This window comes from Larimichthys crocea, chromosome XIII (assembly GCF_000972845.2).
Source record: "Larimichthys crocea isolate SSNF chromosome XIII, L_crocea_2.0, whole genome shotgun sequence".
Classification (NCBI taxonomy): domain Eukaryota; kingdom Metazoa; phylum Chordata; class Actinopteri; family Sciaenidae; genus Larimichthys; species Larimichthys crocea.
Genome location: NC_040023.1, coordinates 6,260,550 through 6,288,114, shown reverse-complemented (window position 1 = coordinate 6,288,114; position 27,565 = coordinate 6,260,550). Strand labels below are relative to the sequence as shown.

At 42.6% G+C, this 27,565-nt stretch overlaps 1 protein-coding gene across 1 annotated transcript; it reads right to left on the bottom strand.

Moving 5' to 3' along the window:
* Nucleotides 1-1,371: 1,371 nt before the first annotated feature.
* On the bottom strand, nucleotides 1,372-27,565 carry eepd1 (endonuclease/exonuclease/phosphatase family domain containing 1). The gene is made up of 7 exons (XM_010751165.3): nucleotides 26,346-27,565; nucleotides 11,410-11,461; nucleotides 3,798-3,908; nucleotides 3,176-3,310; nucleotides 2,724-2,862; nucleotides 2,441-2,635; nucleotides 1,372-1,851 (listed from the first exon to the last, which is right to left on the bottom strand). The coding sequence occupies exons 1-7, from the start codon at nucleotides 27,191-27,193 to the stop codon at nucleotides 1,661-1,663; spliced, it is 1,671 nt and encodes a 556-aa protein (XP_010749467.2). The 5' UTR covers nucleotides 27,194-27,565; the 3' UTR covers nucleotides 1,372-1,660.

Here is a 27,565-nt window from a genome sequence, read left to right as displayed (position 1 = left end):
CTCCTACTGCTTCAATAGCAACAGTGACTATTTACAAGTGTGGTAAAACACTATAAATCATTTGATTGATGCAGATATTCGGTGATATTCTGCATGCGGAGGTGTTTTGGTGAGGCAGGAATATTGGCCTTAAGACTAAGGGCACAGACCATCGATGACACAAACATTAAACCTCTGTCATCTCTAAAATAACTAAGAATAAGAACATGTTTTCATCAGATGAGGAGCTGTGGTAGTGGTTGTGAAATGGAGCCACATCCCCACTAGAGGACAGCAGCATACAGTCCATTTTCAAGAGGTGACAACAGCAGAAATCCTGAAACAATTTCCCTTTATAGATGTTTTTTATTTTCATCTGTCTTTGGCTAATCACGTCCTGATGTCCAGAGATTGATACTGATCAATCATGTATACATCAGGCATGCATTTATAATCTTTAAACATTACCTGTGATGTTTGCAGGCTACTAGAAGGAGCATGGCTGGATTCACTCACTAGGGGGCAGGATAGATAGATAGATAGATAGATAGATAGATAGATAGATAGATAGATAGATAGATAGATAGATAGATAGATAGATAGATAGATAGATAGATAGATAGAGATGGGAAATGAGTTCACAAAGGCCTTAAATGACCTTAAATATGCACCTGAAACGAAGTGTAACGTGTTGCTCGTAGTGATAAACTCACTTACTAAATGACAGTTCCCCTCTGCAGTATAGAGCATTTTAGCTTCTATCAGCTCTTTGTTTTGGTTTGGGTTTACAGCCTGCAGGTTCTGCGCCTCATCTCAGCTTTCTTTCTAGTAGCACCAGGCAGCTACATCCACTGTTAAAACTGACTGTACACTACCTGCCGAAGCCGAACAGTAACAGCAGACAGGCGAAGTTAGGAGAACATGGTTGAGCATTTAGCAACTAAAGAGAAAGTATGTTTTCATCTTGTGGCCCCGTGTGGCAATAAAACAGAACGGTCAAAAAAATCTGTATATTCTCTGAGATTTCTTTCATTTTCAATCTGTGTTGCAACATGAATCTCTTCGTATCTGTGAAAAACTGATAGTGATAACTTCCGCTGTAGCTCCTTTGGAAGCCTCAGTGCGGAGGTGGTTAATGACCGGTTGAGGCAGCAGCAGTGTCCTCTGATGGCACTCTGCCCCTGGCAGCTCTTTTCCGTCGCAGAGGAAAGATGGCAGCTGACGCGAGCACACAGAGGCCTTGGTTTACATAATTTAAGAGTGCAGCCTTCATGAGCTTTACAGCTGAGATGTTATCGTCCTGTGAACTGACAGAACAGATGAGCGTCACAGCGCCGAGCTTCGAAGAGCTGGGTCATTCAGACGATTCAGATTAGACACAGACGCCGCCGGAACATCTATTAATTTCTCTTTATTTTATATACATATAGAAAATGTTTGGCACATTTCTTTTTAAAGTACATTATATATATATTGTCTGAACATTTGTATGGCTCTATGACTTACAGGTTAGTATTATACATTGATAAATTGAAACCCAGAAGGCAATCCTTGGCACCTCTTCACATTCATCAGGAAACTCTTCGCTCCACCGACCACGAAGACAAAGCAGGATCCGAGCAGGACAAAGTTTGATGTTATCCTCTGCTGTCTATCTTTTACTATATGGCCGTGGATGTTGTCACCGCTCATGTTTGGGCATAATGTCTCCTCTGTCCACCACTGCCATACCAGGCCTGCTCAGCTCCTTAGTGGATACATCTGCGTAAAACTCAGCCACCACGGGGCAGTGATCCGACGCCACGCCGCCCCACGACCAGTTGTCAGGGATCCAGGGGTTCGTCAGGCCTTCCCGCACTACCATGCAGTGACCTGTCAGAGGAAAAGAAACAAGGATGCAGAAAGTGAGCAGACAGGTTCTGACCTGGATAAATACGAGGACAGTAATTAATGAAATAAAAGTAACGAGCAGGACTTGAATTTCTCATTTTTAGCCTGATAGATTGAAGGTACTTGGTCTCAGTCATGTAAAAAACTCTTAGATTTGACTTGTACATGTCTAAAACAACATGGGACTCAAAGTTTACTAGTCTGGACTGACTTTGAATTAACTTGAAGTAGTCTTGAATAACTCGAAACATGACTTGGAGTTATCTTCGAAACTACGAAAGACTTGTTTTAATTGACTTATTCCTTGAATGACTAAAGACTTGACACAGACAAGTCTGGAATGGCTTGAGACTTTAAACTTTGATTGACTGAAGACTTGACCTTGAGTTATCTTAAATAACTTTATCTACTGACTTAAAATGGACTTGAACTTTGACTTAAGTTCTGACACTGACTCTCAAAATGATCTCGAGACGTAACGTGTCTGAACTGATCTTTGATTTAAGTCTCAAATGCCATGGCATGAACTTTTACGAATGACTATAAATCTCAGATTATCCAGTGCACTCACCAGAATAGATCTTCTTGAGGGAACGGCTCATCCAGATGTTGTCCAGGCAGCGGGTGCCCTGTGGTGTCCGTGTGCTGATGTTGGTGAACTGGGTGGATGGTACCAGGGGACAGAGCTTCTCCTTTCTCAGTATCTCCAGCTCTGAGCTCTGAGGAGGTGAGCCAAAATCTCCCAGCACCACCAACTCCTTCTCACCTGCAGAGAAATACATGGAGACAACAACTTAAAGACTTCACAGTGTCTGACGTGCGGTATGCCGTGTACAAGAATCTGATAGACTGACCTTTGAGTGTTTCCTGGATCTTGGGGGAGAGTCGATGACACTTGGCTTCATCTGTGTTGTGGTTCTTGCCATTAGACTCTCCTGATACAGCTGCGGCCTGCAAGTGGACGTTCACCACCGTCAGCTCGTACGAACCAACCTAAAAAAGCAAGAGGTCAAAGACGTCAGCAATGTGTTTCGTTCTGAAATTCAGTTTGTAGTTTTTGACGACTGGAGCCAGATTAAAGGATAATTCCAGATTTTTATAACTTGGGTTTTGTTTTTTATAGATTTGTCCATCATCATTTCTATAAACAGAAAAAAACATTGTTTGACGGCGACGTTTCCTGCCTCATCTTTTCTGCGATGCTCCCAGATCTCCCAGAGTTCAATTTTACCATGACTAAATCAAAATAGTTGTAATAACCTGGAATTAATTTTCTAACACCTCATCTGAATCAATCATTACTTACAGAAAAGTGAGCCAGGTAGAGTGGAGGGCAGGTATGATTCCCGTTGCCATTGACGACAGGAGAATCCAGGACTGAAGCATCCCTCAGCTCGATGCCGGACGAACTGTCCCACAGAAAGCCGGAGTAGCTCAGTCCCTGAGGGGGGAAAAAGGATCATGGGAAATGGAGTCAGACATTTATTTAATCTTATCTCGGCTTATTGAACTGATGTCATCTTTAAATTCAGGGTTATAGCACCATGAGCAACATCCATAAATGTTTATGACCTACTGAATTGCAGGCTATGGCTATATATCTGTTTGCTATAGAGATAAGCAAAGAGCACATCCACTCAAATGTAAATGTTACATGCACTTCCAGATCCCGGTTTAATTGGATTTGTTTCTACAGCACCGTACGAGCCTTGAGGTGATTCTCAGCTGGGTGACAGCTGCATGCTGTGTCAGGAGGACTTATTTCAAACATAGAGATGTATTATAGATGAAAGATCCGCTAACAGGGCTTAGTCACACTTATCAGACTGCTCTATTTTCTGCAAATTAAAGAGACAGTTTGGTAACTTGAAAACATCTATTGAGATAAGACGACCCCGCAGCTTCTTCAGTCATCAGTGCTGTCGTACCTTGCTGGACTGTCCGGTGGGTTTTTCAGACACGATACTTTTCCACAACCCTCGAGGCCATTTCCACTTCCGTACGCTGGCCAGTGTTCCCTGGTTTAACTCCACACAAAACTGCAACACAAAACACAAGGAGGATATTTTGTCAACACTATGCACAGACACCAGATTTGTTAGTTTAGTTTTAGTTGAAAATGTTGGTTGTACGTTCAGTTCCGCCAACTTAGAGGAAGTGTACTTATGTAAAAGTCAGTCAGTACAAGTTACAGCAAAGTGGCAGTCTTTTTTTTAGAAGCTAAAACATCATACTGGGATTTTATTCTGGTCAAATTATGCCCTAAAAGAAATGGCTACAGTGCATGCTGAAAAGGTGAAGCAATAAAGATAAAGTTAGTGGTTGTACATTATATTTTTTCCCCATTCGTCCGCATACAGCTGAATGTTTTTGAACATCTCATTATCAGTATGAAAAATGTTAACCAAAGGACGGCTTCTTTGCATCGACACAGTAAAATTACCGTCACTACAGAAGGTTGTTACTGCTTTCAGAGTTCTGTCTAAGAAATATTAATTACAAGGTTTCTGTAGGGCTAAAAATTCATGAATCATAACACCATAAGTACCCTGTCAATGACAAGGACACTGAGAGTTTATGGTCGGAGGATGACATGGAAAAAAAAGAGTACATAAAGGTAAAACAGAGTTTTTAAAATATGATACTTAAATGCTAAAATTAGTTTATTTCTGCCTGATTGGCTTCTGCTTTGTTAGAAATACACGACAAAGAGCAGTTCATGTGGAGTGCTGTGCTTTATTTTTAACACTTGAGGGCAGATAAACTCTCGCCAATATGAAGCGTGTTTTGTTTAACAGTCGCTCAGTAACAATACACAGTTCGTTGAACTCAAATAGCCTGATCTAATCTCTTAGAGGAAATACAGCGAGAAAGAGGAAGCCTCTAATGTTGACATCACTGAAAAGAGGTCTCGGGTAGAATGGGTAAGGCTGGTGAAGGAAAGTGAAAGAGGTGGGAGAAAGGAAAGAAATGCTCATGAAGGCTCAGGTTGCTGCTCCGGCTGACCTGCCACCGGTGCTAAATTTAACCTCCGTCCCCTGTGGGACACCGGGAGAGTCACAGGAACCCCACCTAGTGCACGCAAACACATACGTGACCTCTCCGAGAAAGGCCCATGCTGACATGACACCCACTCATACTTCAATAACATGCAGCGTAACGTCTACTTCAGTAGAGCACATAAAAAAAACACATGATAAATACGCACAATAAAGCAGAAACACAGATGTTTACAGATGTTGTGCGTGGCTAGATCAACCTGTTCGGATGCCACGGGACAGAAATACCTCAATACCTCATCAAGCATACTTCACACAGCGAGCTAAACATAGCGGTTTTATTATTTTTCCAGACACTCAGAAACAAATAACAGGCCCGCGGACACGATGGTGGCCAGAGCCACAGATATGAGCTTCAAAGCGGCTCTTCGGAAACCCGTGGGTGACGTTACGGATACGGCGTCCATTCTTTAAACTGCCACCAGTTTGTAAAACCCTTCAAGGCTAATTTTGTGATTTTATCCAATCGTGTACATAATTTAATTCACGAGCACTAATTTGTCCAATTTGACCAATTTAACTTAAGAATAAGCGCCACGTGAGCTCAATATAAACTCAAATATTTACCGTCTTAAAACATTTGGACGTGGCAGGGGGGACTTTTCCAAGACACAGCCACAAGATCAGTTAATGAAGCAGGACCTGCCTGGTTGATATCGTGCTTTAGAAAGTGCAAAGTCCAAAAAAAGATTTGCACATAATCAAATTAGGGCAAACTAAATGACACACTGGGACTTTGTACCTGAAGACAATCTCTACTTCAGCAAAACAAAACAAAAATCTGTTTTAGATGTTTCTGTTGGAAAGAAATGGAAGAAGGTTATAGATATTTAACACTGTGAAACATCATGTATGGTTTTTTGACAGATCTCTGGAGTGTGAATAGATTTTGTCCTTGGGGACTGAGGCACAAACCAGATCAGCACAAAGCTAGGTAACAGTAATTAACACCGAAGAGCTGTTGCAAAGTCTATCACCTCACAGTGATAACACAGCTCTATCAGGCTGCAGCGAGATATACAATCACAGTGAACCCGAGTAAGTAAGTAATAATATTAATAATAAAGCGATTTCACAGTGCCAGGAGGTTAGAAACCCCCAAAGAGGATTTACTTTGAGTTGTAGTCCCCAGGGGCCGTGGAGCCTGTAAAGCGTACAAGGATGAATTACGCACAAGTATAACTTTGCCAAAACACAAAACACTCTCATAATTCAGCTTGTGAGGACCAAAGTGCAAGCGCAGCATGCAGTCAAGGCCCCTGGCGAAGAGCCCAGGCCTGGAGGAATCGCCTGGCAAAGCTGGAAAGTCCTACTGTGACACCTGGTCCAGACCAGAAAAAAAAAAACACTGAAGCACGGACTCATCTGTCACTGCCAGTGATTTAATTATCTCCTTACAAGATTGAGTGTTAATCAACAGTGCAGGTAGAGGTGATGTAAAACCTGCTCGACAATACTCTTTCATGTGAAGTCATCAGGGTTATCTCACCTTTATCTTTTAACAGATAACCTGTGTTATGTATGGAGTTAAAGTCAGGAGATCTCAGCCTCGGCTGCACCTTCACATCAACGCCCGCAAAACTTAAAAAGAAGATGGTGATCGACTTCCAGGAGGAAGACGCGAGATGGTGGGGGGAGCGTACAAACACCTAGGTGTTCACTTTAAAAATAAACTGGACCGGTCGGACACAGTACAACACCGGCTCCCAACCACCGGTCCCACAGTCCGTGGGTCATTTGCAGAAAGAATGAATAAAAACCATTTCATTGATCAGAGTCTGAAAGATGTTTTATTTTGAAAAAATCAACCGGATGCATCCATCTGTGCCTCTTGACACATGTTAAGACATCACGTGAAGGTCGATCGGATTGTCCTACATGACGCATGGTGCAGAACAGGTTGTCGGACCTGCTGCTGTACAAAAAGGGTCAATGTCGTCTTCGCTTGCTGAGCAGACTGAGGTCCTTTGGAGTGTGCGGCACTCCGTTAAAAAACTTTCTATGACACTGAGGTGGTATCTAGGGACAAACTGGTCCTGGACTGTCCTCTATACTCCACAGAGGAAGTGGGCTAAGAGGATGAACAACTCCTCAACTAACTCACAACTCCCTTAAACAGCTCTGCTACTCCCACCATATAAGAAGGAGCGCTACGACATCTCCATCTTTAAAAATCCAGCAGGTACCAAATCACAGGACAAGTTGGTTAATTGCTTTGCGTTGTTAAGAACTGCTGGTGACTTTAATCGAGTTAAACGTCCAGCAGACGCAGCAGCAATTCATTTGGAGTCATGTTTTACGTCCACGCGATGGATCTAAATCCAATATTCACTCTCTGCTGTTCTTCAGCTCTTCACTACGTTCACCACAGCTAGTTTCTAATTTTGTCCGTCTGCACTTTGGCGCTGGACGAGTGGCTTACGGTGGGTTTATGGGAGCTTTTTCACTGCCAGCTGTTCGGGGAAATGATGAAGAGCGGTGACGCTGAAGCTGAAAGGAGCTCTGTGGAGATGGGGAGGCCTACAGCAACACCTTTTCAGACATCGGTTATATATTAAAATAAATCGAGAATATGCCTCTGTCTGTCGCATCCTGTTTTGAATGTCTGTGTTCTGCTCTCAGATCCCCTCTTGAGAAGAGATCTGATCACATGAGGCAGATTTAATAATAAAGGTTCAAACATATGCAGTGGCGTGGACTGAAGCTTCATTCTTTCACTTCCCCCTGGTGAAATCCACTCTGACTGAATCGTGAGCGAGATCGGCCTCTTCAAAGCTGGACGACGAATTCTAGTTGCAAACAACAGTGAACTCGCTGAACTACCAGGCGAGCGAACGCCAGATTACTCGCCTGGGGATACACGAAACACAAAACAAGTATTTACGAGGTAGAAAGCTTGTTCTTTTGTCCATTGGTAGGTTGTTGTATTTGCACAAAGGCTGTTTGATAGTGAGGTTTCATACAGTGCGATTAATCATGAGTCTGAAACCTAAGCACAGACACAGGGTTCCCTTAGCGACAAAACAGACAAAGGACAACAGTCTAAAACCGGCACACACACTCACTGTGTGACTAATCACAACACATGTCCGGCAAACATGTCCCCCAAAGTTACAGTGAAATGTTCTCATGGGCAGTTTGGTAGTTAAACTTACATTTTCCTTACAGATCTAGGAGTCAGTGTGATGTGGCACGATTACAGAGCTATAAACCAGTGCTACTTAATGTGGAATACAGCCTATTTGCATTAGTAAAATATGTCTTCCTCTGTTCTTCAGAGAGTCCTCTGATAGAGTAGGAAGTTTACTTTGTGCTACCTTGGATACTAATTTGACACATCCTCTTATTTCAGTGACGTGTCAAAGGGAACTGCTGCGTGAAATGGTTGAAATCATAGTCACAGTATCAATAAAGATGTTTTCTGATATCAGAATATAACACGACACAGCAAATACATGCAAAAGGAAAGCAATAATTGATGTGCCTGGTACGGTGACAGTTCTAGAGAGGGATAGATTTAGCATGTCCAGTTGTTGGTCGTGTTGGAGAGGAGGTCCTCTCTGATGAGCTGGAGGTTCAGGACGCCCCTGATAGGCCCCTGGTAGGAACTGGTAAGACGTTCCACCAACGGGGAACAACAACAGACGAGAAGCACTTGGATTATCCTGAACGTACGGGTGTCAGAGCAAGGCGTCGTTCATTGGAGGAACGCAACAGTCGGGAGGGAACATGTTGTATATCTGAATAAGGGTGGGTGCAGAACCGGAGATGACTATGTAGGCAAGAGTTATAATAACATATTTAGATGTGAAATTTTACAACAAAGCCATACTTAGAGTTTCTCAACAATAATAACTGAGATCATAATCTGTCAACAAACCCAGACCACTGACAGTATAAAGAACGGACGGCGTATCTGTGCCCCTGGGTGATCAAACAAGCCACTTAACTGTCAGTTATTGTTAATTATGCACAACTTTGAGGGGCAAAACATGACAATGGACTGGTTTTTCTTTGGTTTTGAGTCTGTAAAAGTCACCGCAGCATCCAGGAGGCAATTCAGACGTTACACCCTTGTGTCAGTTTTTAGGTCGGGGTTCCATAATCTTCCATTGGGTCTGTGATTGACAGCTGTCAATAGTTAGCTAATGTTTGCCAGTGTGAACTACTGTAGGACCTCCAAGCCAACGCAACCCCATGATGTCACATATATGTGATGTGATTTTAATATGGGGCTTATGGAGACCTCTTATGGAGAGGAGGTTGGAAGTTGCTGCTTGACCAAGACTCATGAAGAGTCTACCAAGCATAGTTAAGTAATAGTGGAGAAACTCTGTGACCCTTTACTGCTGTCAAATGAAGAACAATGCAATTAAATAAATACAATCTGCCAGACGGAGTAATGCAAAGTCCTTGAACGGAAATCTTCGGAGGCAATCTAAGGCATAGCTTGGCAAGCTGCAGTGCACTGGGTGAAGTGAAAGATCATTTCTTATTCACGCTGTAGGAAGAGACACTGCAGGGGTAGAAGATGCAAAGAGAGGGTGCTAATGACTAAGACAAGACAGAAGAGATGGTGAAAAAAAAGGCAGAATATCAGCGTGGGAGGCTGGCAGGAGCGAAAACACTGCAATGTGCTAGCACTAGTCCAGAGGTAACTCATCCTCCCACCGCCTCCCTCTCTCCCTCTCTCTCTCCAAAATACTCTGCTGCTGACCTACTTCGCCTTCCACAGAGCTCTGATTTCTATGCCAGGCATCCATCTGGTAGCCAATACAGAGAGTGACATTGCACGTATGCAAACAAGTTCGTAGGCTGAGCAGGAACACATCATACCGCCCAGAGAGCCCTGTTGAACTCTGACATTTTATGGATACACTGACATCTGTGTATTAATGCAGGCGCCCTACATCTCCGCACTCAGTAAGAGAGTGGGTGACCTTACCGCATACTTTATGTATTAATGCTTCTGTTTGTTTGAGTTTATGCAGTGTTTTCCACAGTAGTCACACTGAAAACTTCATGCCCCGAGGCACCAGAATTCAAGAATATCAGAGTATTTGCCGTCAAGGGGGAGGGGAATACATGCAAATCTCTTTGACAGTGTTGACCTTTAAGGGGAATGGAGAGGCCAAAAGAGGGGACGCTAATATTAGCTGTTGTATTTTTCACTTTCATTGAGCATCTTCTGCTCCATAAAAGAGGCGTGGTTAGTGACAGATGTTAATGTCGTCACAGCTTTGATAATTTCTGTTGATTCATTCAGAAAACAGGTGTAAATCACTACAGGCAGCCAGAGGAGAGCCATATTTTTCAAGTTTCACCATAATTAGAAGTTATGAAGTTAAATAAAGTTGTGTGGTTTTTTTTGTACAGTAGGCTAAATCCATGAGGAAGAGCCTCCAGTAACACTTGACTTGAATTCTCGTCTCATTTGTGGTTTGAGAAACAGTAAATTCATTAAATTCAGGTTAAAAACAGCAACATTTGTTTTTTTTAAATAATTTAGATGATGTAGGTTATGTGTTAATTTGCATATAAAGCATAATTCAAGAAGCATGTGGACAGACGTACAGATTGAACATTGAACTTTAGAGTTGTTGTACAGTACTTTTGTGCTTTTTCCCCCTCATGCTCAACTAGGTTAACTGCATCCTGAATGCAGAATCCAGACTTACATGAACTCAATACAAATCTAATAATTCTCAGAAAGAAAATGAATAAGCAAATATATATTGAATAGTGTTCTGCATCAAATCTGTAGTAAAGCTGTTTCCAAGTATTTGTCCTTAAAGTCTACATCAACCAGAACTGTTATAAGGTTTAACATTAACATAAAGATTAAACACTTACAGAGTATAATGTAATTTAATAATGTAATACCTGAAGATTTCTCAACGGATCTGGCTCTAAATATGCAGCAAATATATGGAGAACTAACTAACCAAACTAACTAAACTCTTATTAGGTCATCGGGTGATCAGACATCCTCTAATAAATAACGTATAAAGCTTTACAGCTTTACGTTTCCGAGTTATCTGTCTTGTGGGAAATCTGGCCGTCACGGCTCCCAGCTGTCAGATAAAATGTGCCAACATCTTTCTTTCTTTTTATTAAATAAAAGAGTCTGATGTATCCTGATTACTGACACTGCTGAAGAGGACACCCTCCAACTCCGCTAGCAACCGCTGTCATATTTATAGTAATGAAAGCACAGGAGAGCACTAACACAGTTCAAACCCAAATGTGAGCCTAGAAATAGAAGACATTTACACTCAGGAGACACAGAGAGAGAGAGAGAGGGTGAGAGAGGGAGGAAAGGTGGGACATTTGCATAACAGCAACACATTAAGTAAATGGGAAACACTGCGTGAGACTTTCTGAGTGCATTTCTCTCAGAAGTGAGTCATCTTGTTTTACGATGCTGCAAATCAAAGCACGTACAGTCCAACCAGCGTGACCCGGACAGAGAGAACTTTACCTTATCGAGAGCTTCCCGCTCCAGCAGGTCCTGAACTGCCAGTAACTTGATGCTGGAAACAGAAAGAGAAGATGAGTTTTACATTTTCACTGGATGTACACCGACATTCACAAAGTTAGTTGCGTTTCAGTTTTGTACAGGTGCCATTGGCGATGGCACGGAAATGGTAATTACTGGAAAATTCCCTCCATTTCCCAATATTCTCTTGAGTCATTACTAGGCAATCTGACTGAGAGGGAGAAGAAAGAAACAGAAAGCATGTCTCCTCGGTGAAATATTCTGCGTTTACAGTAAACAAAGTTTGCTAACATTAACTAACACTAGTGGAAATAAGCTACTGGTCATACCAGACCAAGTAAAGCTGCAGCTGCAGAATCCTTGTGTGCATTAAAATGAGTAAAGGTTTGTTTTGTTGCGTCTAAATTCAACTTTTTAAAGAGAGGAAGGTTATTTTTTCTTTTCTTTTTTTAAAGTTACATAGTCTTACTATAAACACAGTTATTGAAACATTAGAGGTCGGAGTTTCATTTTTTTATTTTGTGCATTTCAAAACAATAAAGTCTGCTGGGAACTTGCAACAAGAACAAACTGTGTAATATCTTAAAGAAAGATGACAAAAGTGTTAATAAACGTCTGTAAAATCATTTCAAGTAACCGTGGCCATGTATTAATGCTCTAAACACGAATGCCACTGCTTCCCAACCGAGAATATCTTGTTATGTGTCCTTGGCTAAGGCAAATGAAGAGAAATATCCATTTTAGATGACATGATGATGTCTGTTGCTAGAGCTTGCTCTCAGACTAATGGGTTACAAATTAAACAGCAATTAAACAGTGGAGTTTTTGCTGATGCAAGTCTTTTTCTTTTCTTTTTTTTTTACACTGTGTTTAGCTCCAGAGATAATAAAACCATTGACCTGCGTAGGAAACCTGTGCAGAACTACTTTTTAAAATCAGAAATCAATAAAGGAATCAGACCACTAAACAGACTAGATAATGGGATTTGTAAAAATAAAATTCATCCCTGGAAAGCATCCTATTTTGTCTCTTGTTTGTTCAAGGTTGAATACAGTGGAAAATCTTGTCCTTTAGCCTTTAGTTTCTACCAACACAAAGAACCAGAGAAAAACACATTACCCAAATAAACTCAAACATCATTAAAATTCAAGGAGGAGATGTGTCAGTACTACCCACACTGGTTGATTCACAGATGGTTTCTAGGACACGACGGCAATGACTGCTTTTTGCATCAAAGACAAGAGACTAGAAACAGCTGTGAGGATCTCTTAAGTCAACACGTTAAAGGGAGACATTTTATCACTTATTTCTAGTGGTATCCAGCCATGCAGATAAAATAGCTTTGGTATTATTTGATTTTAAGATGTCTGTGGAACGAGTTTACAGAGACCACCTGCCTGCCAAAACAGTCCTGATCCATCAAGGCATGGAATAGATCTGAAGGTGTGCTGTGGTATCTGGCATCAAGACTTTAACAGAAGATCCTTTTAGTCCTCTAACTTGCAAGGTGTGGCCTCCATGGATCAACTTATTTGTCCAGCACATCCCACAGTTGCTTGATTGGATTGATATCTAGGGAATTTGGAGGCCAAGTCAACATCTTGAACTAGTGTTGGCCACTCCATCAGGGAATGCTGTTTCTATGAAAAGGTGCACATCATCTGCAACAATGTTTAGGTAGGTGGTATATTTCGAAATAACAGCCACAAGATTGGTAAGACGAAAGGTTTCCCAGCAGAACATTGCCCAAAACATCACACTGCCTCCATCGGCACATGATGTAAAAGAAAACAACATTCATCAGACCAGACCACCTTCTTCCATCGCTCCTTGGTCCAGTTCTGATCCTCCTGTGCCCATTGTTGCCGCTTTCTGCAGTGGACAGGGGTCACCAATGGCACCCTGACTAATCTATGGATACGCAGCCACCTTTCAATCAGAGCCAGCATCAACCTTTTTAGCAATTTGAGCTATAGTAGCTTGATTGTTGAATCGGACCACACGGGTCAGCCTTTGCTCTATATGTATCTCAATGAACCTTGATTGCCCATGGCCCTGTCGCTGGTGCTGGCCAGGTACCGATCACTGCAGACCAGAAACACCCCACAAGAGTTGCAGTTTTAGAGATGCATTGACCAAGTCGTCTAGTCAACAGAGTTTGGTCATCAACTCTAAGGATGCAATGTTCACTTGCTGCCTGATAAATCACATGATAACGAGATAATTAGTGTTATTCACCTCACCTGTCAGTGGTCATAATGTTATGGCTGATTGTTGTTGCTGATGCAGGGAGGGGACCATCGTGAATACCTTTGTACAGGGTCCGAAATCTTTTGCTACGCCCCTGTTTAGAAATTCAACAGAAACCTCCAGAAACAGAGCTCACTTCCCGGAGGAACTACTTTCCACTGACGTAACAACATGTTGTAATCTGAGTCTCAGAACTGAACCCTTTATGTAAACAACCACTAGGTTTTAGTAGCACCTCATAGGTAAGGTTTGCCAAATCTGACACATTTAGTCTACTTACAGTGAACACACTGGAAATGTTGGATTTCCATAGAGTGTTTAGCACATGCAGTAATGTTTCATAATGCTAAAACCAGGCCACAGTAATGATATACTGCGTAACAGACAGAGTCAGACGGTGTTGACACAACAGATACGAGTGGCACTACCCAGACTGGATCCTCAACATAACAAACAGCGCCGTTTCCTCAGGGCGAATTCAGTGCTTTTTTAATTTTGGCAGAGAGTTGAGAAAATCTGACTAACTCTTACCGAGCAGGAGTTTAGACTGGTGTCCTAAATCCTATCTGCCAACATGTTATTGCACTGTGAAGGAAGCAGCCTTTACAGTCCAATAAACATTTATCTGTTTACTTTTTAAATGATTTTCCAGACCAACAGTCAGCACAATAAAAAAAAAAAAAAAAAGTAGTACATTTCTGAGAGGCACCGGTGCTCTGAGGAGGAAATGCTTTGCAGTGCAATTTGTGACACAAGTGGGGAAAGCATTCCCCGGTATTTCATTTGGATTAACGTCTCTTATATAGTAATAAGAAGGGAAACTTCCTGAGAAATCCTGCTAGTTGACACACACAAGAGCTCAGTCTGAGCTGCTTATTGTATTAGAGGTGAAAAACTGCATAATACACACACTCAGCTCAGTCTGTAGCACCGTATGCTAGACTGAGTCACTGTGGTGCAACACAATGAAATCAAGTTGGTGGCAATGCTTTGACCCCGTTCACCTATAACCTACTAATCCCAAATCAGCCGCACAGAAAATCACATTGCATAACCGTTTTTTGCTATTAGTGAAGTGCTGCTGCTGCTGCTGGGCATTACACGAGCTCCGTTACCACTCCACGCTGACTCACATTCACTTAGCTGAGTGTTCAGTGACCAGCACCAGCAGCATGTGTAATGTAATCAGTCAGCACTTGTGAGGGAGAACATAGACGGGTTACAACATAAATCCTCTGCGTGGTTGTACACATTCTGCTAAGCTGCCAAGGGCAAATTCAACCATAAAGAGGAGGAGAACACTTTCTGGACTCGGTGTACCGATGACCGCCATGTCGGTCACGCAGCATTCACGTCCGACAGGAAAGACGATTTCTTCAAGGCCCAGTCTGAAGGATTTAGTGGCATCTAGCTTTATCTATCTTTCCATGCGTTTTATGTATATATTGTGGACATTCTGGTCAAACGATGGCGCTGGAAGAAAGCTTTTTAACTCTCCAAAATAAAAAAAAAGATCCACTGGATCATGGATCATGTAGATTTCATGGCAACATGCAAGTTAGATCTTAAAGCTGTGGACACCGACTAAGATCGGGGTAAAAAAGGTGGATGGATGACCAAGAACCAACAAACAAGTGTCTTTAAGATACATAAACAGTATATAGATCTCGCTATCTCACTGATTAACAGCAAACATGGAGATATGCAAATGTTTTATAGCAAACATAACTCTGTTTGCGAAAGCCTTGACTAGCTTAACCACTTTTCACACAGCTGGAAAACAGCAGCACGTCCTCTTTTTTGTTTTGTTTTTTTGTTTTTTTGCTTTGTTCTTGCAGCAGCGAGGCTATCCTGTAACAAAGCAGGGTGACTTGAGTTTGTGGTGCATGTCAGCCTCACATATTTGCATATAAAAGTTCAGTTGTAACAGCACAAAGCTGCATGAAGACAACATGTGTGTATTAGTTTCAATCTGCAACGCCGGCCTTAAAACACATCCAAGATAGATTGTCTATAGTATATTGAGTGATAACGAGCCTACAGCACTCATTACGTAACAATACGTAACTGAAACTCAAATGGAGCTCTAGTATCAATAATTCATGTTTTAGTTTCAGTTACAAATCCGTCTGCTCCACCTGTCTGCACATGTTCACGTTACATAACGTTTAGATCCCAAGCAGAAACTTTGTCGTCAACGTGTCCACAGATCCTGTTTTCAGAACAAACAGGCCTGCAGTCACAGAGACAATACCCCCTTCCCTCTCCTGTAGGGGCGATCGCTCTACACAATGAAAGAAAACTCTCACGGAGACTCTCACTGCTTCGCTCCCGCTGGTTAAGATCCTGATCCTCCCGCTTTCTTCTTGGCAGGGATTCAAACCCAGCACACACTAAAGCTGACCCGGGGTTCAGCCGTGTCATCAGGACGTGAAGGATGACGCTGAGTCAGAGTTTCAGGCCCGCAGAGGTCGATCGAGTTTGATGTGTCGATAGGAGTTCATTTGGATTCGAGGAATATTTCAAATAAGCACAATAAAAGGGTACAGACACAGACCGTGACATCGAGCCTTCAAGTGTCACCGTGACAACAGAGCCTGTCGTCGATGCAATGCATTTTGGGGGCCCCTGTATCTACCGCCACCGCTCAGACACAAACAAAACACGACGGAGCAAAACAGATCGTCCGCTTCGGCATTTGTCAGATTAAAGCAAATGTGAGGGCAGACGCAAGGTTGCATAATCAAAAGTGACGAGCAACAGCAGCAGCAGGAGCGGAGATGACCTTGAACATAAATAAAGCCTCTGTGGATTTTCTAGCTCTAAAATGAAGCGAGGGCTCCGGAGCAGACGTGTTTAAAGAGCACAAAGCCTGATGCGGCGCTGACACCGACAATAAATGTTTGAGGGTGGTTCATCTCGGATCACTGCTGCGGTTTGAGAAAAACTTTTGTTTTTGGTTCTTCTATCAGCTCTGTAAACTGTCGCATTGTCCATCAACAAATATATACAGATATAAAAACATACATATTGTAAATCGAGACAGACACATTTCCCAAAAGGCCTTCGCTTCAGTTGACAATTCAAAACACATAAAAGTTATATAATAATGCAGAGGCAAATCGGCTTCAGTCTTCAGGAACCAACCCACTTCTGTGTCTTACATAGAGCACACTAGTGTGTCAAGGGCAAAACTAGCTGCACTTGCAACATAATGTATGTGTGGTTCTATCTGCCACAGTTACTGAAGCTGAAATGCTAAATAAATGCATGCAACGTAACTTGGAAACTTGAGATGTTTGCAACTGCAGATTTACGTTATGAAACACAGAGTTGAAGAGGTGTTATGTAACAATGGAGGATGTCTCCAATGACATGCAAAAGAAAAAAAAGTCATGAAATACTTTTCAAATATATTTGTTATTACAAAATACATTTGAAAAACACAATGCCACTACAGATTATAGGAGATGATTCTGTACTGTGAGTCTTGAGTCAGTGAACAAGAGCCAGATATTGTTCTCTAGAGATGGTGGAGACCAAACCAGAGCTAGAATGAGCGTGAACATTTGACATGCTTTCATCAGGTGGAAACAAACACAACTTCAAATTATGTTCGCCATAATAATTATATTGGTGAGTTAGCTATATTTTGGCGAAGAACATACTGAGCATACGACTGTAGGCTGGTGGTTTAGACTGTGTTTCTTTCCTTTCGCCATCAAATGCATCCATTCCAATCAAAAGAATGAAGCTACACCTTTCAGATCAAGTGTTTTTTCATTTTACACTCACCCATAAATCACGTCTCCCGCACTTAAAGCATAATGCATCTTTTGTTTCAATCTCACTGATTAATCGTGCATTTAGCCGCAGTAAGTCAGTTTGTTTTGCTGCTGCGGGAGACAAACGAGCCCTAAATCAGCTTTGTTTAGCAAAAGAAATGGGGGTTGTGAGTTCTGTGTTGGCCCGAGTGACTCCTGGCTGGCAGGGCTCACTGGGCATTGCCCCTAATTCACTGTCCACCCAACAATAAAACGCTGCGCCAATGGAAATTTCCACATGAGCATCAAACACCCTGCGTCAGCTTCAGCACAGACCTCCTTTGCAGCACCCTGTCCTCATGACCTCAGCACCCACGCTGGCCTCAGACTCACTGGATTCCTAGTGAAGCAGTTTTAAGTACTATGCACCAACATCTCTAAAAAAAAAAGAAAAAAAGTGAACACCCAGCATGTTTATGTGTGTGTTTCTGATAGTTCTGCCAGCCTGTGAAGGGATTAAAAGACTGCTGCCAAAAGTATGCACGCCTATCTCATAATCCAGGTGTACCGTACAGATGTTGGGTAATTCATCTCAACGGCGGTGGGATTGCTGTCAACATGCAGATTTGCAGCCTCACACATGTAGACAGATCTCCCAAAGCCTGGGAGTGGCTGCTGCGGGTATAAATGGATTTTGTGGTATCAAAGTGTGTACAGTTGTTTACCCAATACTAGTTGCATATTAACTGCTTCCTTGGTGTAATTACTGTTAACACGTGTTATGGATATCAGCCAATATGACATGCCAGCAGCATGATTAGTGCTGGTGTTTGTGTTCCTGAATGTAGCAACATCTATTTCACTCATTTTGGTGAAACTGAAACATATTTTATGGAGAAAATGTTTTCTAGTTTTCCCTCTCCAGCTTCTGTGCATCCAATGATGGACAGTGAAGTAAACTGCTGCCAACTATTAGCTCAGTTTGTTAGGCAGTCCGGCCTGGACTGTGAGCTCAGAGCACTGGAGGAGTGTTGTATCACTGACGTTTTGGACAACTGGGAAGAGGAGGTTTTTCAGGCCCAGGTTAATGGGGAGAGGAACAAGTGTGGTGCCAGAACAGGAGCTGGGCAAGCAGGCAATGTAACCGGACTCAGCAGCCTCTATGTATATAATGACAGAGGCGAAAAGACCAAAGGGAACGTTGATGGAGGAAGCTAAGAAGAGAAAATGAGAGTGACCAAGCAGGAAGCCGCTGAATGAAAGTGAACTTCTATTGATTGACTTTTAGTCGTTGGCGAGAGCTTCGTTGGACTAGTACGTAATATTAGCTGGCTGCCATGTCTTGTGCTGTTGTTCTTGCTTGATGTTTGGCTGTGCTAGTTTTTGATAGAAAAAAATTATCACCCCTCAATCACAAAAATACCAATTTCTATGCATTGATTCTTTAAAATAAAAACAGTCCTAGGTTCAGAAGTTCTCCGACGGGTTAATACGGAGATAGGACACATGAAAATATCGTACGTACACTCTGTAGTGGTGCTACAAAGCTGCAGTTCCCAGTAGAGTAATGATAAGCTAAACAAGGGCCAGAAGCAGATCTGATTATACGGTAATATAATTACCAAGAAAGCGACGACAGCAGCTGCCATCTGTACGCCTGCCACTCAAAGACCAGGAAGACGATCATCAGTGTAAACACAGCACGCTGCTATCATCTGTTAGCCACCTCGGCTAACAACATGACGGAAATGTGACAGGCAGGGGAGTAAGTGCATTTTAAAGGTTTTATTCATCTCTTCGAGGCTGGATTTCAGTCGATATAACAGGAACAGATTCTGCTCTGTGCTACATGGTTCGATAGCTGGTATCCAGCCAAAATGACAACTGATCTGTCAGTCAGCAGTAAGCAAATAAAACTGAACACCGAACAAAACAATCCACATCTCATCATGAGACTTATTTGGCTAAATCAATGAGGATGTCTCTTCCTCTTTCACCCTGCAGTTAGCTTTTAACAGGAATGCTTCACTCTGTGTGTACGTGATGTCAGCCGGTCATCCCCCATCATCATCATCAGCTCTGTCAGCGAGGTCAAGGGTCGACTACAGACGCAGCACTCAAAAACAAAACCTCCGTGACTTGACGTTGTGATGAAATAAGGGAAAAACAACCTTGAGTGACTCTGTGGCTTTAAGGCTCAGGAAACTGACACTGATGTTCCAAATACAAGCTAATTTCTCTTCGACTCACGCTTAAATGTGGAGAAATCGACTATGCAAGTGCAAAAATATGTGGGAGCCTCTTTTGTGTAGTTAAAAGCTGTCACATTTTTTTGGTAAATGACATTCCAAGACCTTGCCAGGATCTTAAATTTAATCCGACGTTTTTGAAATCGTATTACTGACGACTGATTGCAGTTTCAGTTTTTGTGATCTTAAATTAAATTCTCTCTACAAAACCATGCTAACTCTGCATCGAGAGTTAAAACGGTACAAATCAATCAACAAAAATACTCCAGCTTCGTGCTTAATTTGATCTTCACATCTCACATTTGGAAAGAGAGTCAGTACATCTTCCCGAAATGCAAACTGCTAAACACAGTGATTCATACAAAAGGAATTTTAAGAGATGACAAAATATCGAATGTCGGCGAGCCTATCGTTCTTCCTCAGTTTTATGCTTTAATCCTTTTTTTTTTCTTGTGTACATTATTCAACCAGTGTTTAGGGTTAAGTGGCATTGGCAACATCCTTGTCTCACTCTCTTCTTTTTTTAAAAAACATCAGCTGCCATATTCTGTAAATAAGGCCTACTAAATCTGACACCTGTATGTGTCAGGTAGTGAATGGGTGGGTGGGATGGATGATAAATTGGATGAATATAAGCTGCCACACTTTGGGAATGTTATTTCTTTCAGTCCCGCTTTACAATTTGGATGAGCCAAGATGGATGGTGTTTGTTGCTTAATGCAGCTTGGAAGTTGCACAGTACCGCACACGCAACACAATGGGCACCATGTGAAGATTACAACCCCAACAGAGCCAAATTCTTCTCTGTGACACAAGAAAAAGAACCACAGACTGATGAAGCACACAAAAAAAAACATGAGTGAACACTCCAGGAATAGAAACGTCCTCCTACAATCTGCCACGTAGAAAGAGACGATCGCTGAAGCAGATTTGACAGCGAGTCCCTGTCAGCTCACATCTACACCTTGATCCATATTAACCCTGCTGTTAAGAGGTAGTAGCGTCTCTTTCACTTCCCTTCAGCGCAGTGTGTGAAGCTGACTAATGGCTGGCTGATTACTAACATCAGCAGGCCTGGGGAGTCTGTGGTGGCTAAGCGCAGTTTGCTGTGTAACCTTTGGTAAGTGGGAGTTCATTGAACTCTAGTAGCTCTCTGCTTGTGCCTGGAGGAAAGCCAGGAAGTGTGTAAACTCAGCCTGGATCTTGTGATTGCTCGCACAGCGGCGGCCCAAGCACTGTGCAAACACTCCATATCTCCTCCACAGCCTTCTCCATAACAATGATCCGTCCAATGTCACCATTAGGGTTGTTACCCGCGGCTTGGGAACACAGGAAGTGGGAGGCATGAGCGAGGGGAAATGATGGAGATTCATAAGAGGGGTGGAGGTGGGTGGGTTTGGTAGGAGATGGAAAGGGAGGCAGTTCTAAGATGGCGCCAAAGGTAATCAGACCGCTCTAATCAAAACACACAACAGACGCTCCTTGATCAAATGGATTTGTCATGTGAGGCTGAAGGTTTACTTAAGGTCGTTTGCACTGGGTGTGGTGGAGCTTTATGGATGGCTTAATAAACATGGATGATTGTAATCATGTAATATGTAGACAATGTCACACGCTAAACTCTTTCTCTTCCAATATTTTGTTTTGCCTTCATTATTATTGATTACACCAAGCCACTATTTTCTGTTCTCCATGCGGCTCCATACCCGACAAGACGTTTTACCTGCCAGATTTAGTTAATTTGTCCAGATTTGGTCATTTTTCCTTGATGTATGTGCCTCTACCCTTGGGAAGCAGGCTATGTAGTTAAGTTTTAAGATTAGGCATATGCACGGGGTGTTTTATTTTGAAAATTGTCTGAATTCTCCATCAAGCATTCATTCAATTAAGCAGTAAGTGTGCTTCAAAGGTGCTTGTTGAATTGTTCGAGCAGCATCCAATGGTTTTTATAACTCTCCAGAACAGTTGCCATCCACCTCATGTAAGGATTGGCCGGCTTGTGTTAAGGTGTGGAAGTTGTCAGGGTTTGAACTTTGAACTTCTCTCTCATCTTCTCTTTTTATGCTTTATACAAATATTTAGTCACACAAGTAATTCAGTTCAATTTAATTTTATTCATATAGCACTTGTCTATCGTACTTCTCACTGCAGCAACCATGGAAGTCCTCCAGAGATTGATATTTACTTTACTGATAATGTGTCACAGTACTTTGTGATCATGTCATAACATTATCCGTCTGGACCTGGAGGGAACGAAGGCAAACAGGTGCCTATAACTGTCACAGCCGTGGAAAAGGAGCTTCCTTTCCAGTTGATGGCAAAGTGACCCTAGTACATCTACAATGTACATCTACCTCTACAGTAGAGGAGTTCCTGGAGAGAGGTTAGGGATGCAATGCATTGAGGAAAAGCACACCTTTCAGCGACCCTTAAAGCCTGACTTCTGTGTTGAACTGACTTGGGGGTGGGTGTAGGCGTATGGTGTAGCCTTTTACCTAACCTAGATTGGTGACCATGTCTGCAGACAAAAGCAAAGCATTGCTGCATGACATGCTTTAGTCTGTCCTCTAGTAACCATGTCACGTCATTTCATGGGCAGCGAGTGGGTAAAAAAGGAAATGAGAAAAGACAGATTGAGGAGAGAGATGAAGGAGAGTTTCAGTTTCAGTCGACCATTGTTTGAAGTACACGAACAAACTCGGCAGTGGCATTGAAACCTCACAGCTATTGTTTTGGCAGCGTTATTTGCAGAGTGATGCAGACTCACCAGTGCACAAATACAAACGCTAATGACAGCGACTACTGCCGTAGGCTCTACGTAGAACCTACGGACAACTATAAATCAGCCTTAAGGGTCCTGACATGCCAAGTCAACTTTAAAGAACTAACATCAACAAAAGCCCGAACGAATGAGTTTGTTTAAAGTGCCATCTCACTTTCTCTTGTAGCTGTTCTAAATGGCCGCACTCCAAGGCTGGATGAAAAGCCTGCTGTCATAGAGAAGGGCGACCACAATAAAATATGTGAACGGGGACAATGGTGCCCACTTTCAGACAATCTCTCCTTGAAAGCATTCTTAGTGTTGCACTAAGTTGCTGATATGAAAAGTGGTGGAAGTAGTTTTGTGAAGAATAACACACCCTGTCCCAAAATTTGACCAATTGCTGCATAAACAGGCCATGGCTGATGAATTGTCTGGTTCAGAAAGTTGCACACATCACCATAGTAATTCTGAAAACAGGTTTAGGAGATTACTTTGTTCAAAGACTGCTAAGACCTCTAGGTGACCACTTGTAACCCCATGTAAAGCAATTCAACAGCTACTACATTAAGTAAGATACATTAAGTATCAACGTTCAATAAAGGACAATAAAGTTTATCAGTTTAAACATTAAATATCTTGTCTTTGTACTGTATTCAATGCTACTGTAGCATTCGTCTGTATTTTTACTCCAAAGAAAAAACAAGGCAACCGGCTTCACGCTACTGCGAATGTAATCGAACATACTCGACTCCCAAATTGAAATTATGTCTGATTAAAAAATTGCACCTGGCATGGTCTTGCTAGATCTTGTTAGTGTTATTAGGGTTGCTGTTCTTTGCAGGTCGATAGTCTGGATAATGAGAAAGTGTACTAAATGAGGGTGAAAGGCTTAACAGCCACTCAGAGATCTTTCTCTCAAGGGTTCTACGGCCAAACAGCCAGCAAGTTTATTTTCCACTGAATGACAACAAAGGTTTCCACAGAAAAGCTTCAGCTATTAAGAACAAGGAGGATGTCATAATTCAGACGACAGGCCTGTTAGCTGTAGTTTCTTAGCTAACTTGATGCCACTTAGTAATTTGATATGTTGCAGAATGAGGCCGTTAGCTGAAGCACATAATGCAGAATCAAATCTGCTTTGGGTGCCGAAAAGAACTGGGACAACTCTGGCACCTTGCAGAAAATGACCAATAAGACTGTGTGTGCTGTGAATTGTTAAATTCTTCAACCCGGTACCAATTATTTCAGAAAAAAATCTGATTTTTGTTTCCTACAGCTCAAGATAAGTTCAGCTTTTCAGTATTGTATGAAAAAGAGGTATAGAAACTGAAATCACAGGTCTACTTAGTGTCTTAGGATTATGTGATGAATTGAAGAACAGAGGAAGACGATTCAACGAAGGTCTTTAGCCATGTAAGAAAAGTAGCATTAAAGCAACATTGTGTAACTTTTCTACCATGAAATAACAGGTTTTAAATCATTTTGAAGCTACACTGACGTATAGTCAGGTGAAACTTGATCATATTTTACGTACATCTTGTGTTCGTGCACTTGCTTGATGTTTGGCTGTTAGCAAAGTTGCCTAGTTTTTGATCATGGGTAATAAAATCATAACAAACACATGTTTACAGGTGTCCATATTTGCAACAGTGGTACGGCACTGTGAAACTGGTGGTGCTAGATCGCAAAAATACCTTTCTTTAGGCAGTATTGCTTTAAAATAGTATTTCATATAGGGGGGGCTCTCTATATGGTAGCGAACAGAATGTTCAAGAGCTGCGATGGGTGATATGATGGCTGCATTGCGTAGGGTACTAATTTTACTGGCAGCGGCAGTTTCAGATGTTAACAACATGTACTGCAGGAATGCCCTCCCGCGATCCCTCTCTTCACCTCCCTCCACCCTTCCAAGCAGGTCAGAACTCCCCACCCAGGCATGGTACTGCAGGCACTTCATCTGGGAAAGCCAACCAGTTTAACCTGGTGCCAAGAGACACTAAGAAAGTGGCCACACCCTGCTCAAGAACAAATAGTCGAGGAACATTTCGACCATGAACATGACCAAACAAAGTAAATATCTTGTATGTGAGGCCAGGCTGAGCTACCACAGGCTTATAGAGCTTTTAGAAGAGGTGAGCTGAGCAGCTTGTTGTCAGGCAAACACTGAATCCCATTGAAATAATCTCGTTATTCATTGACTGTGGAACCTGACACTGCCCTCAGAGTTTATCTGGGCAGATTAACCTGGATTCACACAGGCCTATTTTTCCTGCTAACTGCACAAATGTTGCACTCGAGGGATGAAAGAGCGTGATCGCTGTTCCTCTCTGCTCTTCATTCATTGTCTTTACTCGTCGAACAACAATTCTGTGAATCGAATTTTCAAGAGATGTTGCATCAGACTCTAAGCCCATCCCTGTGACTTTAAAAACAGGTTTGACCCAGAAACCTGCTGCTTTCATACTGTAGGACATTGGAGAGAGTTGATAATGGAAATGTACTCTTGCTTTTCCTGCTTTTTGACTAAGTTACACTGGATTTAAACACTGTTGCATGCTGCAGATTTGAATATTTATTGGTGTGTGGGTGGATTTATAACCAGATCTCTGCCTGACCTCGGTCAAATGAAGTTTGAGTAAGGTTACGGTTAAGTTTGAGGCTTACTGGATCTAAAAAGAAGTTCATTAAACTCACAGCCAGTCTTGAAGCTTACAACCCTAATTACAACCAGTGGGTCTGATCCCCAAATAAGTCTCTTCGGGTTTTTGTACCTCTTTTGTTAAAATTAAGTATATTAATAAATAATATGTATTTAACCACTGCTATTTTAAGATTATTCCCTTTTTATCACCTTCAATTCAAGTTTAGGTGTTAGTGCCAGTTCAATTGCTTAAAAAGTTCACTTAATGCACAGAGAAGCCATCGCTGCATAAACATGTTAGAGTAAAAATGTGTTTTTGGGGTCCGTCCTACCCTCCAGTGTCCAAATTCTCATCACACAAAGACCCTCAGACCAACCAGTGCTCATATGAATAAAACTATACGATCAACGAAGTGACACTCACCAAGTTTGAGGCAAGTTTGAAGATTAGGCAGCATGCGAGCACTATATTTTCACACTGCAACACAGGGCTCACATGCTACAGGGCAATGTACCAAAACTGTGTAAAGATTTCAAAATCTAAAGTTTACAGCATCGTTTGTGAAAGAAACCTCCTCACTTGCTTACTTCTGCAAATTAGTGCTTATAAGTTACCACAGTATTAGTTCACAACACGCATTTATAGGTTAATTTATAGTGTATTTATTTTACACATGCAGCAGCAGACTGATCTGGTCCAGATGTGGCTTTTTTTTTTTTATGCCGGTATCTGTGCCAAGAATGGACTAACAATGGCCCTGGTGGCACGTTGTTAAAGATGACACACACACACACAACATCAAATGAGAGCTGCTGGACACATTTTTTTGGCCACTTTTTCACATCAAATTTGTAAATCCTTGTGGAATTGAATCAGCAGAAACTCAACTGCAAGCACCGCTGGACTACAATCAGCACATTTGAGTTGATTCTTGGGCCAATATTGGTTTTAATGTGCTGTGTTTGCTGTTTTTTTTTTTTTGTTGGTAGATCTATTCAGTTACATAAAGGATGTGCAGTGTGTGCAACCAGAATTACCTTTAAAACATGACAAACTTTGGATTAAAGCTGTCTGTTATTTTCATTGTAATGCAGTACCGAGCTGTTTTGTTTAATACTTTATTCACTTACTCATAAATAATAAAGCATTTAATTGATTTTTTATGTTAAAAATGGCTTTAAAGGGCATGTGGACATCCTCCATCTCATTTAGTTTAATCACACTTCAGATGTCAGGTAAGTGTACTCACTCATTCTCCAGCAGGGTCATGCACACCACCTCTTTGACCCCCGGGTTGTTGGCCTTATCGCAGGAGCAGCCCTGCAGGCTCCAGGTGGCCAGGCGCACCACGGACTTCCCATCTCGCAGGCCGAGAGGGGGCTCCACGTTGGGCCGCACAGAGATGATCTGGGTCGGTCCTCCGGGCGGCAGGTCCAGGTCATCGCTCATGAGACTGAATGAAGTAGGGCTCGGGTGGGACTTGGTGGTGCAGGTTAACCCTCCATTGGTGTTGGTGGACGGCGCCCTGGAGCGCTCCACAAACACCTGGAAGCGGATTTTATCCAGCAAGGAGCTGTTGATGTGGTTCACCCTCACCAGGTCCTCGATGCTTTTAAATGGACCGTGCTCCGCCCGGTATGCCACGATGTTCTTGGCTATCTTCTCCGTGATGCCTCGGATGCTCATGAGCTGAGCCGGGGTTGCGGTGTTAATGTTCATCCCGGTGGAGGACTGGTGATCCAGATCTTTGCGCAGGGAGGACGGGGAGTGCTGGGACGAACTGGTCCTGCTGGAGACGCATATTTCCAGTTTGATCACCTCCAGTTTAGTCGCACCGATCCCGCTCACAAGAGCCAGATCCTCCACCTTTTTAAACCCACCGATACAGTCCCGGTACTCCACGATATTCTGCGCAACAGTGCGGTTGACTCCCGGCAGAGTCATGAGCTCCTCCTCGGTGGCTGTGTTGATGTTGAGCCGCTCCTGGTTCACCAAAATGTGGCCGAAGTTACACGCAGCGCTGAATTTGCGCTTGCCGCAGCTGAAGTCTGTAGGGTCTTTGGGGATGGAGCGGTGGCAGCCAAGACTCCCACCCATGGCTCCAGCTGGTCACCGGGGATCAGAAGCAGAAAGCGGGCCACAGCAGAGAGAAGAGGCTGGTAACAGCAACCAGCATAGAGAGATGACAGTCCTTCCTTTTTAATCACAGACATGCACACCAGCAGCTACATGCTGCATGTGCCCCCCCTCCTCCTCCACACACACCGGCTCAGCTCAGCGTCTCACCGTGCAGCTCTAAGTCCGTGTGTGTGTGCGTGTCCTCGGTGGAGCTGGATATACAGGCTCCGCTGTAAACTTTGCCCTGCAGCGTTGCGCTGCTTGTGTGACTGGTCACAGGTCGGCCTCCACGCACACTCATCTGACAGGGAGACGCCAGCAGCGATCACATCAATACGGACCATCGTTTCC